The sequence below is a fragment of the Loxodonta africana genome, chromosome 19 (genome assembly GCF_030014295.1).
Source record: "Loxodonta africana isolate mLoxAfr1 chromosome 19, mLoxAfr1.hap2, whole genome shotgun sequence".
NCBI classification, from domain to species: Eukaryota; Metazoa; Chordata; class Mammalia; order Proboscidea; family Elephantidae; genus Loxodonta; species Loxodonta africana.
In genome coordinates, this window is record NC_087360.1 from 809,293 (window position 1) to 824,856 (window position 15,564).

General features: G+C 51.3%; 1 protein-coding gene across 12 annotated transcripts in view; it reads right to left on the bottom strand.

The window, feature by feature from the left end:
* Positions 1 to 5,502: 5,502 nt before the first annotated feature.
* The window catches only part of EP400 (E1A binding protein p400), an 86,406-nt gene continuing 76,344 nt past the window's right edge, over positions 5,503 to 15,564 (bottom strand). For 11 of the 12 annotated variants that reach the window (XM_064272012.1, XM_064272009.1, XM_064272011.1 and 8 more), the window contains 6 exons: positions 15,246 to 15,461; positions 13,183 to 13,378; positions 12,636 to 12,760; positions 11,856 to 12,002; positions 9,519 to 9,596; positions 5,503 to 8,764 (listed from right to left, as the gene is read on the bottom strand). In XM_064272012.1, coding sequence (XP_064128082.1) covers positions 8,492 to 8,764; positions 9,519 to 9,596; positions 11,856 to 12,002; positions 12,636 to 12,760; positions 13,183 to 13,378; positions 15,246 to 15,461 — 1,035 coding nt within the window. In that variant the 3' untranslated portion in view covers positions 5,503 to 8,491. The remainder of the gene's footprint in view (positions 8,765 to 9,518; positions 9,597 to 11,855; positions 12,003 to 12,635; positions 12,761 to 13,182; positions 13,379 to 15,245; positions 15,462 to 15,564) is intronic. The other variant, XM_064272005.1, reaches the window with a different exon arrangement.

The following is a 15,564-nucleotide window of genomic DNA, read 5'->3' on the forward strand; positions in this document are numbered from 1 at the left end:
ACCGTGACCAAGTGGGATTCATACCAGGTATGCAGGATGCTTCGATGTTAGAAAAACAATTAATGTAATCCACCATATAAATAAAAGACAAGAATCACATGCTCTTATCAATTGATGCAGGAAAGGCATTTGAAAAAGGTCAACACCCATTCATGATAAAAACTCTCAGCAAAACAGGAACAGAAGGAAAATTCCTCAACATAATAAAGGGCATTTATACAAAGCCAACAGCCAATGTCACCCTAAATGGAGAGAGCCTGAAAGCATTCCCATTGAGATCGGGAACCAGAAAAGGATGCCCTTTAACACCACTCTTATTCAACATTGTGCTGGAGGTCCTAGCCAAGGCAATTAGGCTAGATAAGGAAATAAAGGGCATCCAGATTGGCAAGGAAAAAGTAAAAGTATCTCTGTTTGCAAATGACATGATCTTATACACAGAAAACCCTAAAGAAACCTAGTGAAACTAATAATTCAGCAGAAAACCAGGATATAAGATAAACATACAAAAATCAGTTGGATTCCTCTACACCAACTAAAAGAACATCGAAGAGGAAATCACCAAATCAATACCATTTACAGTAGCCCCCAAGAAGATAAAATACTTAGGAATAAATCTTACCAGAGATGTAAAAGACTTATACAAAGAAAACTACAAAACACTTCTGCAAGAAACCAAGAGAGACCTACATAAGTGGAAAAACATACCTTGCTCATGGATAGGAAGACTTAACATTGTAAAAATGTCTATTCTACCAAAAGCGATCTGTAAATTTAAGGCAATTCCGATCTAAATTCCAAGAACATTTTTTTAATGAGATGGAGAAACAAATCACTAACTTCATATGGAAGGGAAAGAGGCCCTGGATAAGTAAAGTGTTACTGAAAAAGAAGAACAAAGTGGGAGGCCTCACTCTACCTGATTTTAGAACCTATTATACTGCCACAGTAGTCAAAACAGCCTGGTACTGGTACAACAACAGATACATGGACCAATGGAAAAGAATTGAGAATCCAGACATAAATCTAACCACGTATGAGCAGTTGGTATTTGACAAAGCCCCCAAATCAGTTAAATGGGGAAAAGACAGTCTTTTTAACAAATGGTGCTGGCATAACTGGATATCCATCTGCAAAAAAAAAGAAACAGGACCCATATCTCACACCATGCACAAAAACTAACTCAAAATGGATCAAAGACCTAAACATAAAATCTAAAATGATAAAGATCATGGAAGAAAAAATAGGGACAACGTTAGGAGCCCTAACACCTGGCACAAACAGTATACAAAACATTACTAACAATAAAGAAAAAAACTAGATAACTGGGAGGTCCCAAAAATCAAACACCTATGCTCATCCAAAGACTTCACCAAAAGAGTAAAAAGACTACCTACAGACTGGGAAAAAGTTTTTAGCTATGACGTTTCCGATCCGTGCCTGATCTCTAAAATCTACATGATACTGCAAAAACTCAACTACAAAAAGACAAATAACCCAATTAAAAAATGGGCAAAAGATATGAATAGACACTTCACTAAAGAAGATATTTAGGTAGCTAACAGATATATGAGGAAATGTTCACGATCATTAGCCATTAGGAAAATGCAAATCAAAACTACAATGAGATTCCATCTCACTCCAACAAGACTGCCATTAATCCAAAAAACACAAAATAATAAATGTTGGACAGATTGTGGAGAGACTGGAACACTTCTACACTGCTGGTGGGAATGTAAAATGGTATAACCACTTTGGAAATCGATTTGGCGCTTCCTTATAAAGGTAGAAATAGAACTACCATACAATCCAGCAATCCCATTCCTTGAAATATATCCTAGAGAAATAAGAGCCTTTACATGAACAGATATATGCACACCCATGTTCACTGCAGCACTGTTTATAATAGCAAAAAGATGGAAGCAACCAAGGTGCCCATCAGTGGATGAATGGATAAATAAATTACGGTATATTCACACAATTGGGTGAATGGATAAATAACGGTATATTCACATAATGGAATACTACATGTCGATAAAGAACAGTGATGAATCTGTGAAATATTTCATAACATGGAGGAATCTGGAAGGCCTGATGCTGAGTGAAATTAGTCAGTTGCACAAGGACAAATATTGTATAAGACCACTATTATAAGTACTCGAGAAATAGTTTAAACAGAGAACAAAACATTCTTTGATGGTTATGAGGAGGGGAGAGAGGGAGGGAGGGAGAGGGGTATTCACTAATTAGATAGTAGATAAGAACTACTTTAGGTGAAGGGAAAGACAGCACATAATACAGCCAAGGTCAGCACAACTGGACTAAACCAAAAGCAAAGAAGTTTCCTGAATAAACTGAATGCTTCGAAGGTCAGCATAGCAGGGGCAGGGGTTTGGGGACCGTGGTTTCAGGGGACATCTAAGTCAATTGGCATAATATAACCTATTAAGAAAACATTCTGCATCCCACTTTGGAGAGTGGCTTCTGGGGTCTTAAGCACTAGCAAGCAGCCATCTAAGATGCATCAATCGGTCTCAATCCACCTGGAGCAAAGGAGAATGAAGAACACCAAAGACACAAGGTAATTACGAGCCCAAGAAACAGAAAGGGCCACATAAACCAGAGACTACATCAGCCTGAGACCAGAAGAACTAGATGGTACCTGGCTACAACCGATGACTGCCCTGACAGGGAACACAACAGAGAACCCCTGAGGGAGCAGGAGAGCAGTGGGATGCAGACCCCAAATTCTTGTAAAAAGACTAGACTTAATGGTGTGACTGAGACTAGAAGGACCCTGGTGGTCATGACCCCCAGACCTTCTGTTAGCCCAGGCCAGGAACCATTCCCAAAGCCAACTCTTCAGACAAGGATTGGACTGGACTATGGGATAGAAAATGGTAACTGGTGAAGAGAGAGCTTCTTGGATCAAGTAGACACTTGAGACTACGCTGGCATCTTCTATCTGGAGGGGAGAGGAGAGGGCAGAAGGGGTCAGATGCTGGCAGAACGCACATGAAAAGAGGGTGGAGGGAAGGAGCGGGCTGTCTCATTAGCAGGAGAGCAATTAGGAGTATATATCAAGGTGTATATAAATTTTTGTATGAGAGTCTGACTTGATTTGTAAACTTTCACTTAAAGCACACACACACACACACACACACACGCACGCCTGTATCAGGACTAAAGAGAACAGAAAGGGAAAAACGGAATTCTTCATTTTTCTAGGAGTCTCTGGGAGGCAAAAATGGTGAAGTGTTCAACGACTAGCTGAAAGGGTGATTGCTGGAACACACCCACAGGTACCTCGAAACAAAGGCCTGGCCATCTACTTCCGAAAAACGAGCCATCACAAACCCTGTGGAGCTCAGTTCTGTTCTGACACACGCACGGAGTCACCAAGAGTCGGAATCCACTGAATGGCACCTAAGAACAACTTACTTCCTAGATGATGTGACTTCTTCCTGCTTGTAACTGGCACTTGCAGGCCTTGGGCGTCTCCGTCCACAAACGCTCGGGGCGTCTAAGGCGCCTACAGACTCGGTGACAGCAGCTGGGGGCTGGGTCACACGGAGGAAGAGCCTGGACACGCCCGCCCGCAGAGCTCCCGTCACCCGGACAACAGCGCAGGCTCCCCGGCCCGGCCCGGCCCCGCCCCGGCCCTCAGCTCGCGGAGTTGCCCGAAAGGCGAGCGGTTCGCTCCCGTGCCCCGTGCAGGCCGCCTGCGTGACGCCCACCTGGGAGGCAGGAGCGCCGATCGGCAGAGCGCGGGGGCGGCCCGGGGAGCGCAGGCCGGCGGCGCGGGGCGGAGCGGAGCCGCCACACCGGGCGACAGGCCACCGGGGCCGACGGGGCTGAGGGGACAACGGGGCAAACCCGCGGCCGGGCCGAGGTCTCCACCCGTCAGTGCCGAGGCCGAGCGCGGCGGGGACACGCGGCACCGTCACTCACCGCGGGGGCCGGGCGACTCGTCCCCTCCACCCTCCGCCCGCGGGCTCCGGGCCCCGACCAACACCGAGAGCCGGTGCGGCGGCCCCGGGCTGAATAAAACCCGCGCGGCCGCCCGACTTCCGGCGCACGGGCCACGCGGGCCAATCGGAGCGGGGCAGGCAGGGCGCGGGCCAATCGGGGCGGGCCGGAGAGCAAGGAGGCCGGAAGGGGCGGGTCTCCTGTGCCCCTCCTCCCCCGCCGCCGCCGCGAAGTGACACGTGCGCGACTGGGAGTGGACCGGGGGCCGGAGGGGGAGAGGGTCGGGGGGGGGGGTCCTCGGCCGAGGGGGGGGGGGTCGGCGGGGCCGAGGCCGGGTGCGCCCTGAGCCCTGAGCGCCCAGCGCCTGCCCATCCTCCCTGAGCCGCTCTCCCGCCGGGCCAGGGTCAGGTCGGGGCTCTGTACCCGGGGCCGTGTCGCTCAGAGGCCTGTGTTCCCGGGCGTGGCGCGAGCGTCCCTTCTGGCCAAGAGGTGCCAGGCCCTGTCGTCGGAGGGCAGCTCCCAGCAGTCTCATCTGAGCGGCCCCAACCCAGACCTGAAGGTGCAGAGATGGGGCCTGGACCCACAGACTGGCAGTGCAGGCCGGGGACAAGGGGCCTGAGAGCTGGCACAGCCTTCATGAGAATGTGCTGACCCACCAACAACTCCTGAGTGCAGGTGCAGGAGAGTGCGTGGACTGGTACCACCTGGCCGAATCCTCACCCACACTGAGGGCACAGATGGGGAAACTGAGGCACCACTTAAGTCATGGCCTGCGGTCACACAGCTGGTACACTGGACCACAGTGAGCCAGGAGCCCTGCCCCTGGAGCCGGCTGAGGCCTTGTGCCCGGGCACTCTGCACTGCCCACCCCATGGAGCCATCACTCCTGCCTGCAGCATCTGTGTCCTGGGTGTCAGAGGATGACAGGGAAAGCCCAGAGCTGCAGGACATTACCCACAGCTCCATTTCAGTGGGGAAGGAAATGCACCAAAAATTAACCATGGTTTTCCTGGGGCTGCGGGAGGGGGGACAACGACGCACTACTTTTTATAATGTATGCATTTTTTATATAGACATGCATCCTTTTTGTGATCAGAAACTTTAAAAAACAAAAGGGTGCAAAAGAAATGAGAAGAAAAGGACTGCCAGATCACCTAGTTAAAAGTTTTAAATTGAGAGTGTCTGCCTGTCTTAGGGTGTCCCTGCACACCTAGTCTAGGTGTCACCACACAGACACCAGGCAGAGCATGAAGACGGCACCTACCGGCTCTTTTCTCCTCTCCTTCGTCCTCATGGGACTCCGCGGGACCCAGGCGTGGTTCTTGTTTTGTGGAAGCCGCAACCATCCTGGAAAACCTCTGCTCGCTCTTGTTCCTTCTACAGTTGTGGGTGGGAAAGCAGGAAGGAAACCCTCCCCTCCCACAGTACTTGTCTGAAGAGTCTTCATCTTGTTTTTCTTCAGAAAAATGAAATCAGCACATCTGGCATCTTTACCTTAAATGCTAGTTTTCCATGGAAGGCAAAACCAGGAGGTATATAAAAGGTCATTTTATTATACCTTTGTGGTAGGACGCCAGTGCCCTTTAAAATCCTACTACTCAAGTACAAATGCTGATGTTTACAAAGTATTTACAATTTCAGTCTTGTTCATTTATATTTTAAAACAACAGCTATCTGGATACAGGAGTTAACGACGACAAAAAGACTGCAGAAAGGAAAACCTCTGCCTACCAGACCGCAAACCTGAAGGCATAGTGGATACAGCCATCTGCTTCCCACAGAGCATTTTCTAACAGACTGGCCATAATTAAAAGAAATGTCTCTCTTTTCATTGAACAATCAGTGGGTTAACTGTTTCCACGGAGGCCAACTGAAGCAGAGGCTGACAGTGGTTTCGCTGCTGTGTTGGTTTTATGTGCTCTTTCTCTGAATCATTAACGTATTGGTATGAATCTTGATTAGCAAGTAATACAGAATTTTGCTAACAATAATGATCCAAGAGGGCCTAGACAAGAGCTTCCTAAACTCATCCTTAATTCTTAAACTTGGAAAGGGTAACCTTCAAAACATAAAGCCAAGGAAACTATATACTGGAAGGAATTTTTTACTATATCAAATACTACTCAGGTCAGTGGTAACATCTAAATGTTACTAAATCAAGTGACATTAAGTACAAATATTTTCTGTTCCATATTGTGCATGGGGGAATTGCTGAAGAAAACACACTTCGGACACAACAGTCTTGCTCACACCGATAAGGGACAGGAATTCCACACTGCGAAAATTCGGAATCCCAGCTCTGTTTAGAAAGCTTTCTAGAGATGCTTCTAAATTCTCTTCTAGCGTCCTAGATCAACAGAGGACCTTTATTTAGGCAGATATGTCTAGTACATTCTAAAATCAGCACACTCAAAATGGTCTTATCGTTTAGAGAAGACCACCAACCTACATGCAGGACAAAGAATAGACGGGGGTGCGAGCGAAGGCAAGCTGAGGTGAGGGTGGCTGTGCACCTGGCTCTGCATGTGGGAGGGCGAAGCCAGCAGATCTGGGCCCCTGACCACAGGCACAAAGAGCCCTTGGCCCCACCACACCAGGCCACCACAGGCACAGAGAGCCTGCGGCCCCACCACGCCGGGCCAGGACAGACACCACCAGCACAGACAGCCCGTGGCCCCACCACGCCAGGCCAGGACAGACACCACAGGTACAGAGAGCCCACGGCCCCACCAAGCAGGGCCACCACAGGCATAGAGAGCCCGTGGCCCCATCATGCCGGGCCAGGATAGACACCACAGGCAGAGAGAGCCCGCGGCCCCACCACGCAGGGCCACCACAGGCACAGAGACCCCGCAGCCCCACCACGCCAGGCCAGGACAGACAGGCTTTACTGTGAGAAAGAGGCTGTGCTGCTGTTTTGATATTGTCATTTAACTAAACTGTTTTATGTTTCCTTTTTTTCAAAGCTTGATTTTTACTTTTTTCCACATCTCTCATCAAGAGCTCACTGGATGTTGCTGTACTGCCGTCTGCAGACATGTGCCGACTGACAGGGTAAGAAGCTGGAGGACAGACAGCTGCCTTGATGTCACCAGGAATGACAGAACGGGGAGAGCACACTTCTGTCCACAGAAATCATCAGCCTTTACATATGCCAGAACTGAGTCTTAGCACACAAAAACTTAGGCTGATTTCCTGGCCCAAACAACTTGCAACCATCAACAACCTGCCACGGCGAGAGCCGTCATATATAGTTCACTTTGGGTTTTGGTGAAAAACTTTCAGGTGAGAAGACATCGCCTACTATCAAAACCACTTACTTGCATTTGTTATCTTGTTTAAAAAAAAAAAAAACCAGCACACAGCAAGCTTCCTTTTCCCTTCCATGGCACACCTTCCCAGGACTGTCACTAGGGCTCTCTCCTTTACTGGCACACCCAAAAGTGAGTAGACTTGTTCAGGTAGGAGACCCTGGTCAATCAAATGTGAGGGCGAGCCAGGCCCCTTGCCTTGAAATACCAGTGTTGTCATTTGCAAGTGTGTTCACAGTTGTGCTACAAATCTATGAAAGCATACTGAGCCCATTTCTGTGTAACCAAATTCGTAAATAAGCCGCCTTGTAAAAGACCCTTCTCTCCAGATGAGACCTAGGGGCTATGCAAGCAAGAGGAGCCTGTGACAAACCTGTCTCTGCCTGATGCCCCCCATGTCCACTGCCCAGGTGGCAAAGTAACACAGCAGCGTAAATACTGTGTGGTACGCGAGTGTCACGAAGGCCTGGAGCCATGTCAGCAGTCCATGCTGGAGCTGCAGCATGACCGTGCTTACCAGGTTCCATCACAGAGGCCCTTCAAGTGGCCACACACCACTGGAAGGGGTAGGGGGGCAGGGGTACACTGGCACTCTTTGGAATGGAAGTTCAAACACAGGCCACTGACCTTGAACCCAGGTGGGGGCATGTCATGAATGTGCTCAGATGGGCATCAGTCCCAAACATTCCTGGCAATAGTGAACACAAGTCCTATTCTAGGGGAAGAGGAAAACCCCAGTGGCTTTCTTTGGAATGAAATCCTCTCAGGACCACGATGTGTCCTTTGGGCACGTAAGGACACAGCATGCGGACACCGAGACCGTGGTGTAGCTTAAGACTCGATGCACGTCCCACACTGCCACGGTCATGTGCAAACACTGTACATGAACAGACATTCTGAATGGTGGAAAAATGAAACATTTAAATGCTTTTTAAAAATCGCCACTGTCACTTTTTCAATCAGTCACATAATACAGCAAGGCGGCACTCAACGGTCATGTTCTTGAGTGCAGGACGTGTTTTAACAAGATGACCACATGGTCCTGTCTCAGTTACAGCCATCCCAGTGCCGGGTACCTTACATGACACTGTCCCGGATTCAGACCAGCTGGACGGTTTCCGTGAGGCGGCAGACTTGTGCTCTGGATGGTGAGGCGTCCAGGGCAGTCTGCTCTCAGCTGCAGCTGGAGCCTGGAGGCCGTGTCCGCCCGCTTACTGGCACGGGGGCTTGGTGGGGGTCTTCAGCCTGACAGCAGGCACTCGCATCTGCAGTTTGGGCTGCTGACTCGGGCTGTCGGAGCTTGCCGGCCCCTGTGCTGGGTGCGGGACCCCAGGGCTCTGAAGCTGGGTGGAAGCCGTGGTCACCACTTGCTGCTGCGTGAGCTTCTGCTGTACCACCTGGGCCGTGGCCGTCACTGCGGGGATCATCTGGACCTGCTGGCCGGCTGCAGCTGCCTGCGTGAGCGTCACTGTCTGTGGAGAGGCCTGCATCGGAGAAGACACGTGATCTAGAACCCGCAGACAGAGCAACCCCCATGCACAACATCCTCTGGGCCAAGTATGCTTTTGTAAAACGTAAAAACCACGACACCAGGATATGACCTCTGGCTTCCAAGCGAACCAAAGCAGAAAGTCAGAACAAGCTGTTGTTGGGTTCTGACTAAAAGCGATGTGTCTGGGAAAAGGTAAGGGTGGGATCGAGGGACTTATTTTTGTTGTTGTTATAAAGCTTCTAATATGTTTGGTTCCTTGAAAAGTAAAACCAGTGTGACCTTGAGCTAAATAAAACGTTGCTTGTCCATGGCCACACCCTGTAGTCATAAACAAGGACAGTATGAGCCTGAGATGCCATGTGGTTGTCAAGGCCATCACTGCCCCTCCAAGCATGTCCTTCACTTCTGCATCCCCCCAACTCAAGCATGGAGCCCTGGGCTGGGAGGACATACCCGAGAGGGCTGGCTGAACAGATGATCCTGGACATGAACAGAAGAGAAGCTCCTTCAGCACACTGACAAAGGGTGTGAACACGTATGGGTCTGCAGGATTTTCCTACTCTCCTGAGGCTAACAAGCTTTCCCCAAAGTTAACCTTTTCTGCATTGAAAGTGATCCTCTAAAATTCTATTTTCTGAGGATGAAAACCAAGAATTCTCATAAAACGGCAAGCTGAAATTTTTAAAACAGTGCACATGGGCACCGGAACTGTGAGCTCCCTCCATGGCTGTGTCCCCAGACCCTACCTGCTGGGACGCGGGGGTGACCTGCTGGATGCTGGCCACAGTTGTTTGCTGCTGGACAACTTGGGGAAGTTTTGCAACCTTTGACAAAAGAGAAAAATCCAAATGTAGCATTCTGAAGAGAGTGCACGCAAAAAGAGGGGACGTTCTTCCTTTCCCTTCTTGGTTCTTTATGCAGAAAGCCAACGACCAGATGACACAGCAGAGCCCTCCACAAAACGGCCGCACAGAGCAGTGGCAGAGCAGGCATCTCTCCACCTCGAACACGGACAAGGCCGACTTCCTCATCAGTGATCACGCGTAACGTGAGGTTTATTTTATAGTTTTACAAAAGGCATCACACAGAACGCAGTACAGAAAGACAAAGAAATAGAAAACGTAAATGACGTTAAGAGACGGAGTAGAAAACACAGGGCAGAGGCAACATGGACACAAGCCATGGCTGATGGGAGAGGTCAATTCCAGATGCCCACAGATCCACGCTCGGTATATCATAGCGGAACTGCACGACGTGAAGACGAGCAAGGTGCCTTAAAGGGCACAAAGGGAAAAGATGTCCTCCAAGGCAGAGACACATTAGACTACATGTGACATCCCATTGCCAACAAAGGGACCCAGAACACAGGAACGGTGCCTCACAGTGCACTAAGAAAACAAACATCTGTCTAGAGTACGATGCCAAGCTACGTGCCTTTCACAAGTAACAGTGAAAAAGAGGCATTTTTCAAACACTGGAGGTGATTCCAAAGAATAAGTGTCAAGCAGAGTGAAAATGACCTCAGGTGAAAACTCGAAGACGGGAAGGGTCAGGGTTACACCCAGGACACCGGCAGGATGTATGCTGAGGAGTCAAGGGGCCCACGTGTGAACAACAAGACCCTGTTCAAGAAGAGGGCAGACAATGGCAACCTTAACTCCTTGAGAAGCTTGGTATGCGTGTGGAGGTTAACCGTGAAGAAAGAGAAAGAGGTAGTATACTTTCCAAACTAGAAAAGGCGGGGAATAAAAAGAGAAAAAAAGAAACACCCCAAAAAAGGCAAGGAAGGAGAGCAGCAAAGAAAAAACACAGCAAGCAGGATGAACAGCCCAGACAAAAGGGGAGCTAAAAACCCAAGTACATCAACACTTAGAGTAAATAGACAAGTGTTTGAGGTAAAACACAAAGGTGGATGGACGTGACAGCAGCAGCAGCAGCAGCCCGCCTCCATGCCACACGTGAAGAGCCCATGGGACACCAGGTTCAGAATGGCTGCACGCAAGAGGCAAGGGCAGTGCTGGCACCAAGCTGCAGAGACCACAGCCCCGGGCAGAAGGACAGAGCACAGCCGTGAATGACAGATGGCAGATCAGTGGGCACAGGGACTTCAGTGAACGGTGCTGACAAATCCAGGTACCCAGAGGGAAAAGTTAAATTGAACCCCTACGTTTATATCATAAACACAGTCAACTCCAGGAGGACCACAGACCCAGCTGTCAAAGCATTAGAAGAATAACGCCCGACCTGTCGGCAGGGTTCCTTCAACACTGTTATTCAGAAACGGCAAGGCTGATAAGCTCCAGTACAGTACCCTTAAGAACTTCTGTGCATCAAAAGACACCCATAAAGTAAAAGATGAGCCACAAAGCAGGAGGAGGTGAAGCCAAACACCAGGATATGGACACAAATCGGGACAGGCTTGCGTGCGCACCACCCACAAGAGCCCTGAGAGTGCAGGAAGGGCTGCAGTCACAGGGTCCCAGAGAAGCTCAGTCGGGGCCAGAAAGCTATACCATTGCACATGCTCCAGGTCAGAGAGGACTAAGCAGTCTGGCTCGCTGGCGAGGGTCTGGGGCAGGGGGAACACTGGCCCTGCAGGCTAGCACACAGCGGCATCACCACTGTGGAGACGGTGAACGTGCACTGCCCACAGCCCAGCACCACCAGGGGACAGGAAAAAGCTGCCTGGTGCCGTGTTGGAGGAGGCCAAACACTGGGAACATCCCACTGCCACCACCAGCAGAGGGAAAACTGTCCATAAGGTGAAATGACAAGTGCAGACACCCGAGGAACCTCACAAGCACGTGCGGGGAAAGCGGCAAGTCACAGAGGCCACGTGTGGCATGACTGCAACATTCGCTTTATCAACAGAGATGGTGAAGCCACAGGAAAAGCAGGTGAGTCACATAGGTCGGGACAGGTGAGTCACACAGGTCAGGACAAGATGTGGGCAGGTGCACGCACAGGCCTCCAGCAGTGGCAGCCAGCAGGAGATTACAGAGCGTCCGTGGTATCACTGCTCCTATGTGTGTGCTGGGTAACGGAAGGCTTACACTAGCCGTAGCCCCAGCAAGCACACTCACTTGTATCTGTGTCTGCACCTGCTGAGTCCCTGCCAGCTTTGGGGCCTGGGAGATGGGCGTCGTGAGAAACTGGGTCTTCAGTGCTGGCTGGGTGGCATAGGTCACCTTCTGCTGCTGGCCTTGTGCAGCCATCTGCTGTGCAGTTATCTGAGGAGAGAGACCACAGGTATAAGCCCAGGCAGGACACCTGTGACACCGGCTGCCTCTGGAGGACCTCCATCTCAGGGAGCAGAATTGGCTAAGAAAAGGTTTGCAGATCAGATTTTTCTAGTCGGCCATTTCTTCTAACCCTAACCCTTTCCACTGCCCTCCCTTCTCACTAGTCCTCACGTCCCTCCTCTCCTCCAACAAGCAGACCCTCACCTGATTCCAGGCTCAGCAGTGCCTGGCTGGGCCCATCCCATCATCATCAGGAACCAGGCAGGTGACCATCACAACCTGAACCCGCTGCCCTTCCAGGTCAGGCACTCCCAGACCTTCTGCCACCCCCCAGGCCTTGGAGCAGAGGGGCTTCCTCCGGGCCACACTCGCAGGCCACCATCACAGTGTGTGCACATGAAATAAGAAAACACATACACATGGCACACTGGCAGTTCCACTCGCGAGCCCCCAGCCTTGGGACACCCAGCATGCAGAGCGGAGTTCCCGGCCCCAAGTCCGACGCCGGGTTCCACTAAACCACTGTCTCCTGTGGAGCACGTGCCTGATCTGGGCAAGCTGTCCTGACTTGGGCGGCACGGAGATGCATCATGCGGCCCACATCCCAGGAGAGCCACGTACCTTCTGCTGGACAGCGGCCGGACCCTGCACACCCTGCGGCTGGATGGCCTTCTGCTGCTGCACGGCCTGCTGCTTGAGCTTTAGCAGCTGCTGCACATGGACGGGCTGCGCCACCACGGTCTGCCCTGCAAACACCAAGGACGCCATCAGTCATAGCCCTACGGTGACGACGTGTGCAGCTGACTGCTTTCTGCACAGACATGCAAGAGAGGGCAGCTGTGAGGAGACAAGCACAGCCATCCCCTGGTCCACCTAAGCTATGTCTGTGTCCATCTGGGATGTCTACGTAAACATCTGGCAGATTCGGAACGGCTAACAGTGAAACTGGTGGGAGAAACGTGGACTCGGAAGTCTTGGAGAGACATTTGGGCTAAACTACAACATGCACACATGAAATGCATCTTAGACACAGAGTCTGCCAGGAAAGGTTTACAAAGCACTGCTTCAAAACGGGAGTGGCGGCCACCCAGCTACTGCATGCCACACAGGATGCAGGGTGCGGGGTGCAGGGTGCAGGGTGCAGGGCAGGGTGCACGCCCACCATCACCTGCTGCTTTCTGTGGCTGCCCAATTGCCACGCTGATCCCGGCTACGTTCATGGGCAGTGTTGTGACCCCTGGCGAGGAGACCACGGCCGCCGGCACCGACACCACTGGGGGCTTGGCCAGGGCCACCTGTGCCGTCGGGGGTGTCTGGGCTTGCATCTGCCCCTGGGCTTGCAGCTGAGAGGTGGGCACCCGGGTCTGCAAAAGAAAGCCATGGGTGAGCCCAAGAAAGGCAGAATGCTGCGCACTGTCACGTAAGTCTCCTCACAAGAGGCCAGGTGAGAGAACCCGGATAGACCAAGCAGAAGGGTGGCGTCACGCTAACACAGGCTTCGTGATTTGCACACGGAGGGAAAAGGGTGTCCTTGTAGGTCCACCTTCTTCCTAACACCTACCAGCTACCAAGGCGGAGCACCCGCGGTATTCAGACACAGGAGCCGAACAACAACATCGGCCAGAGTTCAGATTTAACGAGCCCATACAATTCTCATCTCAGGCACCATCTTCTCCCACCAGTCTCTGGGCCATTTTTTCTAGGGAATCTCCCACTTCCCATTCCTTCAGCTACCCCTACGGGTCAGCCCACTCCCCACTTGGAGGCCTTAACCTCCCACCGGAACGTCAGCCCCTGGACACTGCCACCCTCCACTGAGTTATCACGCTACTACCAAGCACTTTGATTTCATGTTGCGTTTTTAAAAAGTAAAGTGGAAACAGGTCTATTTTTACACATATAAAACCCAGATAACCCAAGAAAATACAAAGAAGAAAGTAAAAATCACTCACAATCCTAATACCACTCATACACAAATGTTAAAATTGCTAGCTGACCTTCTGGACCTTGTTCTTACCTGTGTGGATTGCTGCGAAAAATGTAAAAAGGGATGAAATTAAAAGTGCTGTTATCTGTGTCTCTTCCCTTTACAGGAACAGTCAAGCTACACAGAACTACAACCGTTCTTCAAAGCTACTTTATGTCCCACTGCTTGGATGTCCCCTAACGCGCTTGCTTTGGACGTTTCAGTTTCGTCTACCCTCCTGCAGCAAATGAGCACGTGCATTTGCTGCTTTGTCCTCTCATGCCTTCAGGACACACCAGAAACAGGACTGTTGGGTTCTGCGTTTTTATAGCTGGATCACCAAAAGCCCCTCCCAACAGGTTAACTACTCCAGTCTGACGGATGTATTTGGAGGTGATACATCCCCCACCCTCTGGCCAGTACTAGGGGCCACCGCTTTTCCTGCTGCTATACACGCTTTGTGCGCTCTGGTGGAGTCACTTTAGTTCTCTATGGAGAGCTGGCCCTCGCCAGGGGGCTCAGGGGCTCAAGCCACACCGTGGAGCCTGACCTGGCCCCTACCAGGGGGCTTGGGGGCTCAAGCCTGAGCCAGCCCCACAGTGCAGCTGCCTGTAGCTGCCAACAGTGGGGCTTCGGCAGACACAAGCTTCTCCACCTGAGATGTGGAGTGAGTACTTAGCACCAGCACCCACCACAGTGGGTCTGTGATGAATGTGGCACGCTCATGGCAGTGGATGAGAGTGAGACACTCTGTAAACTGGCATCACCCGTGACAGGGCTGGCACACAACACCCCGTGCTAGTACAGTGGGGCACAGTCTTTCAAGCCCCCTCTCACCTGGTTACCATTCCTTTCTTCAAGCGCCAAAGGCCCCTGTTGCCCACACAATGCAGCTATCTCTGAGCCACTCTTGGCAGTCCAACCCCTGGTCAGCCGACCTGGCTCACGCCCACCTGCAAGGCCCCTGTGCAGGCCCTCTGCTCCTCCACACAGGTCTTGTAAGGTCAGAACCTGCCCAGCATCCAGCACCCATGACACCTGGATGCTACTCTACACCCTTACCCTCCAGGAATCTCAGCTCTCTTCACAGCCTAGCTCCCTCCCCGCCCCCTCCAATGTCCAGTAGGCTGTGCGACTCTATCAACACTGCGATGCATTACGTGTAGTCAGTTATGATACTTGACAGAGTCCAGAGCAGACCTAGCACCCAATTAAAGTAAAACAGATGTCGCTTCTGAAAAACAAACGCACAAGCTGGAACTTACAAGTCGGGCCACCTGGAGGTTGGCCACAGTGGTGCCCGTGAGCAGTGCCCCGGGCCGCGGGGCCGTGACCGTGGTGATCTGGGAGCTCTGCTGCTGCGCGGGCTGTGCGGGCTGTGCCTGCACCTGGGGTGCGGGCGCCGGGGGCCCTGGCTGGGCCTGCGGAGGTGCCTGCTGGGGCAGCTGTAGCTTCTGCTTCTGCATCTTGATCAGGTGTTCCTAGAACCCACAGAGGGAATCTTCTCATCAGTATCGGCTACATTCCATCACGTATGTAAAACGCTGTTTCCGTACCCAGTAAATACCAGAGTAACCAGCTGCT